Source organism: Trachurus trachurus (genome assembly GCF_905171665.1).
Source record: "Trachurus trachurus genome assembly, chromosome: 18".
NCBI lineage: Eukaryota > Metazoa > Chordata > Actinopteri > Carangiformes > Carangidae > Trachurus > Trachurus trachurus.
In genome coordinates this window covers 2,660,655-2,674,365 of record NC_139909.1, presented here as the reverse complement: position 1 = coordinate 2,674,365, position 13,711 = coordinate 2,660,655, and the positions used below count along the sequence as shown (strand labels likewise).

At 40.8% G+C, this 13,711-nt stretch overlaps 1 protein-coding gene across 1 annotated transcript; it reads left to right on the top strand.

Annotated features, from left to right (window-relative positions):
* The first annotated feature begins 1,940 nt into the window (after nt 1-1,940).
* On the top strand, nt 1,941-5,310 carry LOC311001363 (uncharacterized protein). The gene is made up of 3 exons (XM_083992439.1): nt 1,941-2,005; nt 2,610-2,687; nt 4,680-5,310. The coding sequence occupies exons 2-3, from the start codon at nt 2,618-2,620 to the stop codon at nt 5,261-5,263; spliced, it is 654 nt and encodes a 217-aa protein (XP_083848565.1). The 5' UTR covers nt 1,941-2,005; nt 2,610-2,617; the 3' UTR covers nt 5,264-5,310.
* The last annotated feature ends 8,401 nt before the right edge of the window (nt 5,311-13,711 follow it).

Here is a 13,711-nt window from a genome sequence, read left to right as displayed (position 1 = left end):
TAACGGAGTAAATTTACTTGAGTACTGTACTTAAGTACATATCCAGAGGATTTGTACTTTACTTGAGTATTAGATTTCTTTGGTACTTATTACTCTAACTTGAATACATTTCCAAGACAAATATTTTTTACTTTTACTCCAGTTAATTTCTAGGAAGGATGAAAAGTACTGGTTACTTTCAGGTCCGCTCTTTTTTTTTCTAAAGCAGGGTATCCGCGGGGTCTTGAAAAGTATTAAAAGGTGATAAATCAATTTTGGGAAAATTAAGACCCTTAAAAAGTATTAAAAAGTCTTTTCACTACTTTATAAAGTCTTACATTTTGAAGGTTTTTTTTCTGAATTAGCTGTCCAAGAGTTTGAGTCCTAAAAAACATTGTGAAAGTGTGTGAATTTATTTATTTTATCAAAAAACAAAGATGAACCGGTACATAAAAAAGAAAAGAAGATTGTTGTTTTTGTCTTTTGAGAGTGGAGCAATTTTAATTTTTTGATAAAGTTTGCCTTTTATTTATTATCCTAGCCTATTTTGAATTCTGTTGTATCATAGTGGTCTAAAGTCTTTATCACAAACTAAAACTGTTACGTTAAAAGTGTCATTGATGTGATGTAAATGGTTACAGCTTGAAGTGGCGGTGAGGTATTGAAAAATATTGAGAAGGTCTTGAAAAAGTCTTAAAAAGGTTTTAGAATTAACTTCAAGATTCCTGTATAAACCCTGTAAGATCCTATTGGACACAAGCTGTGTTTGTCAAAGAAGGAAACCCTGACCCCTAAAAGCAGCACATCAGTGAGGTGGTTTCAAAGAGTTCATTCTCAGAAACAAGAGTTAAAAGCTCCTTAAATTAATTTAGAAAAAATTATAGTAATTCATTGATGTGAAAAATTTGAAATGTACTCTTACTTTTACTTGAAGTACATTTAAAAGCAAGTACTTTTTTACTCTTACTCGAGTAACATGTCGACTGAGCTACTTTTACTTCTAACGGAGTAGATTTTTACCAGTAGTATTTGTACTCTTACTCAAGTACTGGGGTCGAGTACTCTGTCCATCTCTGCACACACACACACACACACACACACACACACCAGAGCGTATCCGTGGTGACCCAGCGTGTCGTCTGTTTCCTCCTCAGAACACCGAGATCCTCCGAGCGCTGCAGAAAGCCTCCGGACTCTCACCTGACGCCGAACCAATCAAACTGCTCTCTGTGCCCAAAGGAGCTCTGGGTAAAAATCACACACTTATATGTATATATAGAAATACATTAAAGGGATAGTTCAACATTTTGGCAAATTGGCCCTTTGCCATAATCCCTATAGTCATAGCAGTAGGTTCGTTACCTTTAATTGTCGGTGCAAGCTATTTTTAGAACGGCGGAGCAGAGCCGTGAGCTGCAGAGCTACGATACGGAGGCTCATGGGATTTCTTGGTTTCCCTCATCAAACTCATCAAATACACAATCCAACAACTCCAAAACGCTCTGGTGGACAAGTGGTGACCTGCTCATTCACCACGCTATGAGATAATAACAGAACGTTACCAGACAGAGTTGTTTTAGAGGTAAATACAGAGACTGCTTGATGAAAAACTGTTCCTGAAGGTAACAGACATCAGTGGTTTTGCATGAATTTACCTCTAAAACAACTCTGAATTGACTGAGGGGCGAGGAAACAGGAGGAAGTGTGCTCAACAAATGCAAAAATCATCTTTGTACAAACTAATATGTTAGTAAATCAGCATTTAGTTAATATGATGAGAAACATCTGGATGTACAGCAGCTGTATGAGGAGCTAGTCCAGTACTGTACTGGGTTTAAGTTGAACAACCCTCCCCCCTCTCAGCCACAGGCCCCTCCCCTCAGGAGTCACATGATTTACAAGAATTGCTGCTCTACAAAAAGGAGTGACACTCTTCTCTCTTACACAGACTATGACAAGAAGCTAAAGAAGAAGGACTAATCTCTCTCTGTGGGACTTTCCTCCTCACTCCAACCATCTCCAACAGGTGAAACCTAACTTTAATCTATAACTTAAAGCAGAAGTAAGCGATATTTTTGTGTTAATATAAGTCTTAAATAGTTACACTATATCTTCCGACAGCAATCACTTACATAGAGTGTTTGGACCGAAACACGGGTCTGTCAGTCACTCTGCTCTGCTCTGAGCCCAGGAGAAAACTTTTCTCGTATCCTACAAGTTTTTTCCAATGAGGAGAGAGAACGGCATGCAGGGCTGTGTGTGCAGCCAAGGAACGCCGTGAATGTGGTGACGTAGGGACGAGGACTGTTATGGTGCATTCAAGGCAGCCCGTAACTCGTGTTTTTCCGACCTGTGAAGTCGTACCAGTTCGATCTGGTACGAGTTCACGGGTCAGAAGTAAAACAAGTCGGAAAAACACGAGTGGGTTGCCTGGAACGCTACAAAGTCGTAAGTTGTGACTTGAAGCTGTAATTTACGGTTTCAAAAGCCTGCCTGGAACGCAGCATTAGCCAAAACGACCGGATCACTCACTTCTGCTTTAAACTTCAAGTCTTATAGATTAAAGTTGGCTTCTCTGTGATGACTAGTTAGGATTTATAACAATCTCATGTTCATCTACAACCCGTCAGGACCAACAATGTCTGCTGTGTCGTTTCCATCTCTCTGTTTGGTACTCCTCTTCCTCTGTCTCCTGTCTGCTGATGAAGGTGAGTTAGGGGTCTCATTTATAACCATTGCGTACGCACAAAACGGGGCTGAAAGTGGCGTACGTGACTTTACACGCCAAGGTTGTGATCTATAAAAAACAGACTTGACGGGAGAATGTGCGCAGCTCTAAGCAAACTCTGAGCCATGCGTACGCTGGTTTGGAGGAAAAGGGGAATTGGCGACACAGACGGTGTGGTGGTGAACTGAAGTCAGACTCAGGAAATGATGATTGAGAAGAACGATTATGTTTTTATTATCGGCCGTCACACATTTAATTTCAACCCGTATGCGTTAGATTCATGTTGCCACGGTGATTTAATTCAACAGCGTTATTTTGCATCCGACTGGTGTTTCAGAAAGATCTTCTTAGAATCTAACTTAAAATTCAAAATCAAAATTCCTTCTCTATATTTAATCACCACCATCTCTCCGTCATATTGTCCACTCCCAGAGCGCAGGAGGAGGAGAGGACGGCGCGGCTGCATGGGATAAAACATCCGGTCCTATCGAGAGTCAATTAAATATCAAAGACTGGGAAAAAGCCACTAATCACAATCGTTACACTCTGTTTTCTTGTTATCAGTCCTACTTAATGCTGTTCATCACAAAAACCGAGAGAGAACCAGCATGAAGAAAAGCGTAATTCTGCACGGCACCGCTGGAGGAGAAAGGAGGGAGAAGGAGACCATGGTCAATGGTTAATAACTGGTTTCAGATTAGAACTGTTGTCATTGTTGTAACTACGTGCCGAACCGGGTCCAGCATGTGAGAGGGCAGCGCACTGGAACAACACCGCGTGCGCTCTGAGCCGCTGACGCCGTTAACAGCTGCGGCAACACGTCACGTCGCCACTTTCACAACTGCAGCTAATTCACAACAGCGACAGAACAAGAGCACGTCAGGCTCATTGACATGCAGATCACATTCATGTGGTGGTTTGCATTGACCATCTACGGTTAAAACAGGGCGTGTACAGGGCGGAACGTGAAGCGGATTCAGCTGCGCACACTTGTAGGAACTCTGTGATTTATAAAGGGAAGTTTGCTGACAAGTGTGCGTACGCAGGGTTTTATAAATATGATTTTTTTTGGCGCACGCAAAACCTGGCTTTTGGGCGTATGTACACTTTTAGTAAAGATCCTACGTACAGTTGTATAATGTTCACGGTGCAGTAGATTCTTTGGAGGCTGTTTACTCTTGATGTCTGTTGGTGCCATGCCTTGGCGCAACCCAATGTATTGTCACTGCCACACAACAACATGATCTCACTTTAATTCCAACGACATTGGACTTTATATAATGGCAGACAGGCACGTTGATGTTAATGTGCAGAGGCACGAGATTACAGCTGTTACTAAACAATGACTCCCGACACTTAAACCTGAGCTGCTTCTATACTGAAAAACTCTGACCAGACAAACTGTTAGAGACTAATTCATCTGTCTAACCATCATAACTATGACACCTGAAACGTTAAACACAGCTGATCAATCAAAAAAAATCACCACTCGAGTGAATTTACTTTCCGTCACTGAAAACAGCTGGTTCATGAATGTAACTCGGTCAAAGTAATGATGATGATGATGATTTTCTTCATAAACACACCGGCTGTGCTGTCTGTCTAATGTGAGTTTATCCAAAAATCACCAGACTTCAGTCACATGGTGATAAACATGTTAATATCCCAGAAAGGCCAGAGCTTCTTTTTGAACATGGTAGGCCCAAGCTTATAGACTGATGAAATGACAGCAACGATCCTGTCTGACCTCTGTGATGGCAGCTGTTTTGCTATGGCTAATTATTTTACTCGGGGCATATTTGATGCAGAGTGTCGCTGAGTGGCTGTGGTAACGAACATTGGTTTACAGTGCAGTGTGAGGTGTTGATTAACTGGGGGGGGGGCTTCCTGGATTGGCTGCTGTGTGAGTGTGGAGCTGTTCTCTGACCTTTGACCTCTCTGCTCTCTGTGTGTTTCTCTGTTTCATTTCCAGAGACCATCAGAGCTGAACCTGGACAGTCTGTCTCTCTGTCATGTCGAGCTCCCAGCAACACTGAGATCTTAGTTGTGAAGTGGACCAGACCTGAACTGAAACCAGAATATGTGTTCTTGTATCGGGACGGGTGGTCCGTTCCATACAACCAGCATCCATCTTATCAGAACCGGGTGGAGCTGGAGGACAGAGAGATGAAGGACGGAGACGTGTCCATCATCCTGGAGAAGGTGACCAGTAACGATACAGGAACATACGAGTGTCGAGTCCGCCAGGTAGAAACAAACAGGAGGAAAAGAGCTGCTGATATTGAACACATCAGCATTGTCCACCTGGAGGTCCAGTCAGGAGACAACAAGCATCTACACATTGGAGTGGGAGTTGGTCTGACAGCTCTGTTTGTTGTTGGTGTTGTTGTTGTTGGTGTTGTTGTTGTTGGTGGTGTCCTGTTCTATAGAAAACGTAGAGGACTCCCAGATCAGAGTTCAACCAAAGTTCCTACTAATGAAGAGTCAGAGCCAGCTTCAACAGTCAACATTCAAATGGAGGTTGAGGTTCTTGTGTCTAACACCTCCATCATCTGAGTGTCTCCTCCATGTCCCTGTAGTGTCTCCTGACAAACTGTCCTGTCTCCAAGTGTCTCAGTCCAGATCTAAATTTAAGCTCCAGGACAGACTGAGAGACTCCAGAGCAGAAACATTGATGAGGAAACCAGACACTCTGATTGGCTGTGATGCTGAGGTCACAGTTACAGGTAGTGTTGCTGAAACTTCCTGACTTTGCCTCTTCAATTCCTGCGATAAAGAGACACAAGACTAGAGCTGGGACACCGGGTCGGAGGCTCTGATCTTGCAAAGGTTGCTTTTCAGCCAAGAGACTCTGAAACACAAATGGTACAGAGTTATGCTACAAATCCTGCGAAGAAACAGAGGAGATCCAACTCAGCTGTGGATTAATAGTGCATGTGTGGAGCAGGTTTACTGGCTACTAATTACCTGGGGCTTCACATATACAATAATAATAATAGAAATCACTAAAAAGGCACAGCGGCATCTTCATTACCTCAGGCTGCTGAGAGGAGAAGCTGCTTGTGACTTTTTCCAGGTCAGCCATTGAAAGCATCATAACAAACAACACTATGGTATGGTATGCAGGCAGTAGAGTGACAAAGAACAATTCACCACAGTGGATCATCCACACTGCTGAGAACATCATGGACTGTTCTGTTATCCCGATTCTTATACTGAAAGCCCAAGAAAGTACCAGAGAAGTCTTATGTTAAAAAGTAGTATGACATCACCACTGCTCGCTACCTCAAAAGAGCCTCCACTATCTCAAAAGACTCCACACACCCTGGCAATAAACTGTTTCAGCTACTGCCCTCAGGCAGACACTATTGGTCCAACAAAACACACACATCCAGATTCAGAAACAGTTTCTTGAACAATAACTTGAAGTATTTGCACTGTCATTGCTGTTTGCACTTTATTAGGGCTGACCCAAAAAAATTGAAGCTTCGAAGCTTCGTTCGTTGCCATGTTAATCGATCATGAAGTCCGTGATCGATTGTTTCCCCCCCCCCTTTTTTCCTTTTTGACACAGTTCTCATCAGCAATTGTTACATTAAAATGAGTAGGTGACTTGGCATCCTGGAAACCGTATTGTTGTATGATGTTCTACATCAATTTTAATGTGAATGTGTATGGATGTACAGTATGTTCATACCGCTTCTGTCTGGACGAAGGCTGCGACTGTTGAAGGCTGTGAAGTCCCGACACAGACTAAGCTTTTTCCCATCGCCCCCCCCCCCCCCCCCCCCTTCCCCCAAGTAACAATTGACCCTCCTCATGAACTCAATTTGCACCTGCACTTTACACTTTACACTGTCCATTGCACTGATTGTTGTTGTTGTGTTTTCACTGCCCTTTACAGCACGTTCCGATTATGTCAAAACATAAAATGGCAAATAAACTGAATCTTTGTGTTTTTATATACTGTACATGTGAAATGCCAATGTGCACCTCAGGAGTAGCATCTCCAATTTTGGCAGCTCACTATCTGTTGTCTCATGCCCGAATGGTGTGAGGCATGTTATCCTGACTGAATGTAGGCAATCTAAACAAGAAAATTATACATTTCACACAGTTTGTTGAGCGTGTATGATAGGCCATTGCTAAGGCAATGTAATTAGAAATCCCCCCACCAAAAAACCTAATCCTGGGAATCCTTTTTCCTTCCCAGTTATTGACTGACCATTTCGAGAAAAAAACAGGTCTCAGGGTGCAACACTAGTTAGAGGTGAGGTGTCCTAAAGGCAATTCACTCAGAGCAGTGATACTAGGGCTGCTGGTTATCGACAATTTATGTGTCTTATTAAATACAGTTATAAAGTGGAACACTAGAGATGGGAGAGTGGAAAAGAAAAAGGAAATAAGAGTAAAAAGGAGTGTTTAGTTTAATTTTTCTTGTATTTTTGGGTGCTGTCTACGTTGCTGGATTACAGTATTAGGCCTATTAGCAGACAAGCCAAAGCAGTCTGAACAAATGTGAAGTGTATTTTGTGTATTTATCTGTGCAGTGTTTACCTATATGCTAAAAGGGAGGAGACAAGTTTACATTTGTCTCATAGTGAAATAAAAAAGAGAGCAAAGCTGCCATTTTAGGTTGTGGTTAAGATTTACGTAAACTGGCAACATGTAGGCTATTTCAGTGTTTGAACTTGATTTTGATTTTTTGTCCTGATATACAGTATGTGAAGCTAAAATGCCTGTATGTGTGTTAATTCTGGAAACTCACAGGCATTTGCAACAGTAGCCTACATAATGAATTCCAATTGAACTGGTAAAAGACTGGTAATTAACCAAACAAACACCAAACAAGTCAAGGGGGGGGTTCATTTTGAAGGACTGAAGGAAAAGTCCTCTGTTTACATATGTGTGCGTGCAAAGGTATATAAAAGCATAGGGCTATTGTGTCTTCTACTGATTACTGTATATAAATAACATGATTCTCATCTGTAAAAATACAAATAATAATGATGAGGATATTGTAATAATATTATTGTGTGGACTCAAACAGATCTCCATGTTCCTTCAGATTGTGATTTACATTATATTACCTGTGATGGAAAATTCTCATATTTAACCCATATTAAATATGTTTTACAAGTGTTGTATTCGTGTTGATAACAGAACTTCTTCTCCCATTGTGATATGTGGTACTTCTAATCCATATATGGTGACAGCATTGTGAGATGCAGCAGAGAGTCCATTTAGGACAGGTTAAAGGTTACGATCCAGAGAAGCTTGTTGTGTCCTGGTAGTGAGAATAGGCAGAACCACCTGGGATGCCATCTATTTTGTCTTTTGATATGTGTTTGGGAACCATAAAGATAGTGAGCCTGAGAACATCTCGCTCACTCACCCAGTGACTGACTGTTCATTCAGTTGTATGTGTGATTCCATTCATGAATGCCTATTAAAACTCACAGAAAGACAGCCGACTTGTGAAGACTTTCTTTTTAAACTCTTTATGGAATAGACAGAAATCATTTTTGCCACCACAAACCTGTGTGATATTATGCAGATTTGCACATCTGTTACAGGGGGAAAATAAAATAAATAAAATTCTAAAGTCTATTATTTATATATACACACATATATATACATACATATATAAACTCTTCACTGCAGCAGTTTTTGAGCTGAGTGTGTGAGAATAAGATTTAATTTAAAATCTAAAACCTGTCCAGTCTGCAAATGCTAAACCTGGAGCTCCAGCTGCACGGTGACGTCCTAATGATAGATCTAAACATAACCAAGACTACAGACAGTGAAGTTGAACCAGACTAGACTGCATGCTGTCTTCTCTCATTGTTTATGACTAATTTACATGTTGCATTCATGTGCAAACAAGATTGCTCAAAATGTTTGCACAAGATGGGCGTTATCGTTTGCAACAGCTCTCTGTCCCCCTTCCCCACACTGAGTTAGGGAGTTGTTTACCAGAGCAGAACTGAGTCAGCTGAAGTTCATAAATTTAGCTGTAAAAAACTAAACTAAACAAACAAAAACTGCAACCACAGCAGTTTTACAGTGAGTCTGAAGTCTGCGCCAAGGTCCAGGTCAGATCTGAGTTGACACTTCAGTCTTTTTAAGGCTCCAGCTGCACGGTGACTTTATGCTCTGACGTCCTGATGATAGATCTAAACATAACCAAGACTACAGGCAGTGAACCAGACTAGACTACATGAAACCACATGCAGTCCGTTCCTGACTAATCTAAATGATGCATTCATGTGCCTGTGCAGACAAGAGTGCACAAAATGGCTGCACAGCATGGTGTGTTGTTGTTTGCAACAACTCTCTGCCCGCCTCTGCCCGCCAAAGCAGAAGGCGGTTAAAGTTCAAATTAAAGCTGTAAAAAAAAAAACTCCAACCACAGCAGTTTTATTGTAAGTCTAAAGTCTGTGTCAGAGTCCAGGTCAGATCTGAGCTGAGTCTGACACTTCAGTCTTTATAACATTAACCAGCTGAATAAACCAGGAGGCTTCAGCTGCACAGTGACTCTGTGCTCTGCAACGCTGATTAGCCTAACACTAATTTATCAGAGATTATAAACAGTAAACTTGATGCAGCACATGCTCTCTCTCTCTCTCTGATGGCAACTCTGGTTCTAATAGCCTAACTGTTAGTCATGTGTTGCTGTGCAGAGAGAGATCACCAAAAATTTCACAACTGCAGAGTAAATGTGTTGTGGTTCAAAAAAGCTCTCTGCAAGGATGTGGTTTGAACAGAGAAGAGCAACCTATCTCTCTTTAACTACTTATTTGGCCTTGTTAACTTCATGGTATAGAAAGAAACAAAGGGCTGATGGGTTATTGGCCTGATTCTCTGTCTCTGTAGAAGAGTAATAATTCAGACTAAGTGAAACTACAGTCTATAATAGAAAATATGACTAGAATGTGGTGGAGGCGGATGGATAACATGGTATCAGTGTGTCCTTAGTCTGATCTGAGTCCCATGGAGATACCATGAGACATATTTCCCTGCTAGGTCACCACTTCAAGTTACATCTAACAACATAATGAAACAAATACAGACCATGACTGTATCAGAGAGGAAGATAGGAAGAAAAAATTCCCCCAGTGTCCTCTCTCTTTGTAGCTGTCCTCCCCCTCTCAGGTGTTGATGGGTTTGGTAACACTTTACAATAAGGGTCCCTTAATTAACACAAGTTAGTACATTATTAAGCATTAATTAACTGTTTAAAAATGTATTAACAATCATTATTATGTATTACTTAGCATTAGGAAACACATTAATTAATGTAGCCTATTAGTAAGCAGTTAATTAATGTTTACTACTCAAAGTTAATTCATAAATGATTAAGCATAATCATGTAATTTGTTATTATTATGTACGCATTACTCAGCATTAATTATACATTAGTTAATATATTAATACTTAATAATGTGCTAACTAATGTTAATTAAGGGACCCTTATTGTAAAGTGTTACCATGGGTTTTGTAGTGGGTCTCGGGGCCCGCAGGTGGTTTTTGAGTGGGTGGAAAATTCAGTGAGCGTCACAAAGTTTTTAGAGATGTTGAGATCAAGATCCTGTTGGATGTCGGTTGGCACTACGGCTGTGATAAACAGACAAATTCATGTATTTTCAAAACATAGAAATTCAAAATAAAACTCCAAAAGACAAACTGATTAAATGCTGGAGGTTAAAGGTCAAGGCTATGTTGATCTCATAAGACAGTGTTGGTCCTGTGAAGACAAAATCTCTTACTCAAATGTCCATCTGGTCTCTGGTGGTTAAATGTCAAGGTGGTTAGGGTTTTTAGCTTCCATGATTCCAAATAAAGAGGAAATAGCCCTCATGTGAGTGGGGACAACGACCACAACAATGTGACCCCACTTCCTCAGAAACATGTGAAGTACATTCAGCAGGGTTTCAGTCCTGTATTCAGTAGTTATAGTCTATATATCAGTCTGTTCAGCAGTTATGGTACCTGTATATCAGTCTGTTCAGCAGTCCTATGTCTTTCATGTCCTGTTGTCAGTGGAACATCTGAACCCTGTTGCCCTTTTGTTTCCTTATTTGAATTATTTATTGTGTAAACAAATGTGGAGTCAAACAAAGAGCTGCTGATGTCTCCTGTTCCTTCCCTGTTTTGAATATAAACAAGCCAGTGATGATGGTGCAACAAGACTGTCAGCTGTGTTTGTGTAATCATCAGGGTTTTATATTATATATCATATCACAAGTCTTTGTTCCTCTTTTCTCCATCATAGTTCAGTTGTTTCTGAGGTGAACAAGGACATTTCAGAAAAAGTAGTTCTCACTGTTTTGAAGCTTTGAACAGAACTTCTGATCTATAATGACCTAATGAGACCATCCGACTGTGTTGGGTGTTCACTTCCTGTAATTCAACATAGCAATAACAGGAAACTTACGGTTCCCGTTTCAACTGAAGGAAGTTGCTAAGTATTTCAACTCAAGTGGACAAAAGAGTTTTCCCATCTACATAACAGTCAAAAAACATCTTCAGATTTGAATTTAAACGACACAGCGTGGCATTTTACCTTCTGAGAGACCATAAAGTTAGTTTTGGCTATCTGCCAGAGATAGATGTTTTACAGTCTGAAGCAGCAGGACATACAACTCTTATAATAAAACAAGTAAATAGAAGGGAGCGTCCTACTTCTTTCACAGTAAAACCACAGCCTGAGCAGCAGCTGCCATTTTCAGAGCACACCAGCCAACCACAGAGAGCAGATGACTGAGCATCTGTCCTCTCGTATCAAGTTCCTCTTTCATTACCTCAAACTATAAAACGATCCACAACCAATGACTCCCCTTTCTACCTCTATTCCTTCAAATTAATTGATTGAAAATGATTAAACCTGCTTCACACTGGCCTCTAATCCACCATGCACTGATCCTAACAACACAAACATGAACACATGAATCAACACGCAGCACACAGAGTCTTTCAACAGCCCAGTTCTCTTTCTCTTTGTCCCTGAACATGATCTGTCATCACTATAATGTAGATTATTAAAAAGGCTCTAAGTGCTTGTTAACTGTGGTTAAACTGTTACCTGGGAACAGCTTTGTGAATATTAGGCTCAGTGTTTATCCCCTGAGTTCAAGTCAACACCATTTTGTCACTGTAGCAAAAGATAAAAACTTCACTGATAACAAATTTACTATCACTATAAACACAATGCATCAAGTCTTTTTCTTACTGTGAACTACAGACAAGTGTCATGTTGTAGATAATAAACCTGTCTTGATCATTACTACTGTTTGTTTCTCTGTTCATTTCAACATTCAAGTTTCCTCATTAAAATGTCTAACAACAACAAATCTTTTATTTCATTTAATCTTTATTTATCCAGGAAGGATCCATTGAGATTCAACAGTCTCTTTTTCCAAGGATGTCCTGGTCAGAAAGAGCAACATTACAAAACAATCAATCATACAGAACATAACAAGAGCAAGACAATGATAGTAATTACAATAAAAGAGACCCTAAAAGTGCAACACAATTTGAAAGCTAAGAGTCGCAGGTGCAACTGGTGACTAATAGTTCAGAGAGAGATTGTTTAAAGCTAGAAAGAGGGATGAGAGATCCCATCCTCATCCTGACGTGCAGGTCATTCCAAAACAAAGTAGGAGAGGGTCTTCATCCCTAACTCTGTCCACATTAAGGGAACCTTAAATTGCAACCAGCTATTAACTCTAAGATCATGTGTGATTTGAACAGCAGTAAACTTTGGGCCGAGGTATGAAGGAAGTTTGCCTAAAATAGCTTTATATATTAGAATATACCAATGCTGTAACCTCAGGGTGTGAAGGGAGGAAAAACCTGAGTGTGTATAGAGTGCAATGGTGAGTCCTGAAAGCTGAGCCTGTTATTGTGTATTGTCGGTTTATACATTGTATATTGTAACAGTTTTGATCCTATAAGTCTGGGGTGCCAGTCAGAGTCAACTTCTGACAAATCAAAATAATTAATAAAAATAATAAATAGATCAATTACTGCACAAAAAGAATATTGTTCCCAAACCCAAAAGTCCTCACACATAAAACCCCCACACAAGCAAAGACTTGACCACAGTTTCAGTCATTTCACTCCTCCGTGTATTTACAAAACAACCCCACAGTTCATAGTACAATACAACAATAACCAATGGCTTTTAACAGTCTCCAGCGCTCCCCAAGCAGCGGCTTTTCCGGCTCCGAGATTGGGCCGCCGTCCTAGCACAACGACGGAGTAAATGCCTCTCACTGCCCGTGCGTAACGGCGCGAGTGGTTGCAGGTCATTCACTCGTAGTAATCGCGGAGTGCTCCCTGTTACTACTGCTACTGTAATGAATGAAAGGAGTGAATGAATGGGCTTCGGGTAGGCTGTAGTGGGCGTGGCAGGGTGTGATGTGTGGATTTGTGAATGAGGGGGAGCGGCCACTCGGATCAACCAGCGGAGTCGCTACACTATGCCTGTTCCCATTAAAAAAAAAAAAAAAAAAAAAAAAGGGTTCTACGTTCCCCGGTCCCATACAAAGTGGGGAACATAGGGATGATCCCTAAATGGCCTTGCCTTTAGAGTTATCGATGTGCCGACCAATCTGATTGGATGTGCTGGTTCAGGCAGAAAATATACTGTATACAAATGACTCATGTCAGATCGAGCCTCGGGCTTTCTTTTTTTTTTTGGCTGGGTTTGGACTGAGAATTATTGCTAATGAGTTGGGCCACATCCGGTCCAGGTTTCAACACCCGCAGGTCAGGGTTTTAATTCACAGGCCTGTTGACAACTATAGAAGGCTTAGGCAGGAGCAGCACCTGCATGGGGAGTGTGGCACTGACTCGCCAATCATATTTGGTCCAATTAATTTTAACTATTTTCCACATCTCAAACATACATCGAACTTTATGCATTTTCCAATTATAAAACAAGAAACACTTAATTTGTAATTGTAAGCCCCTTTAAGCAAAAATGAAACAATGCAGTGT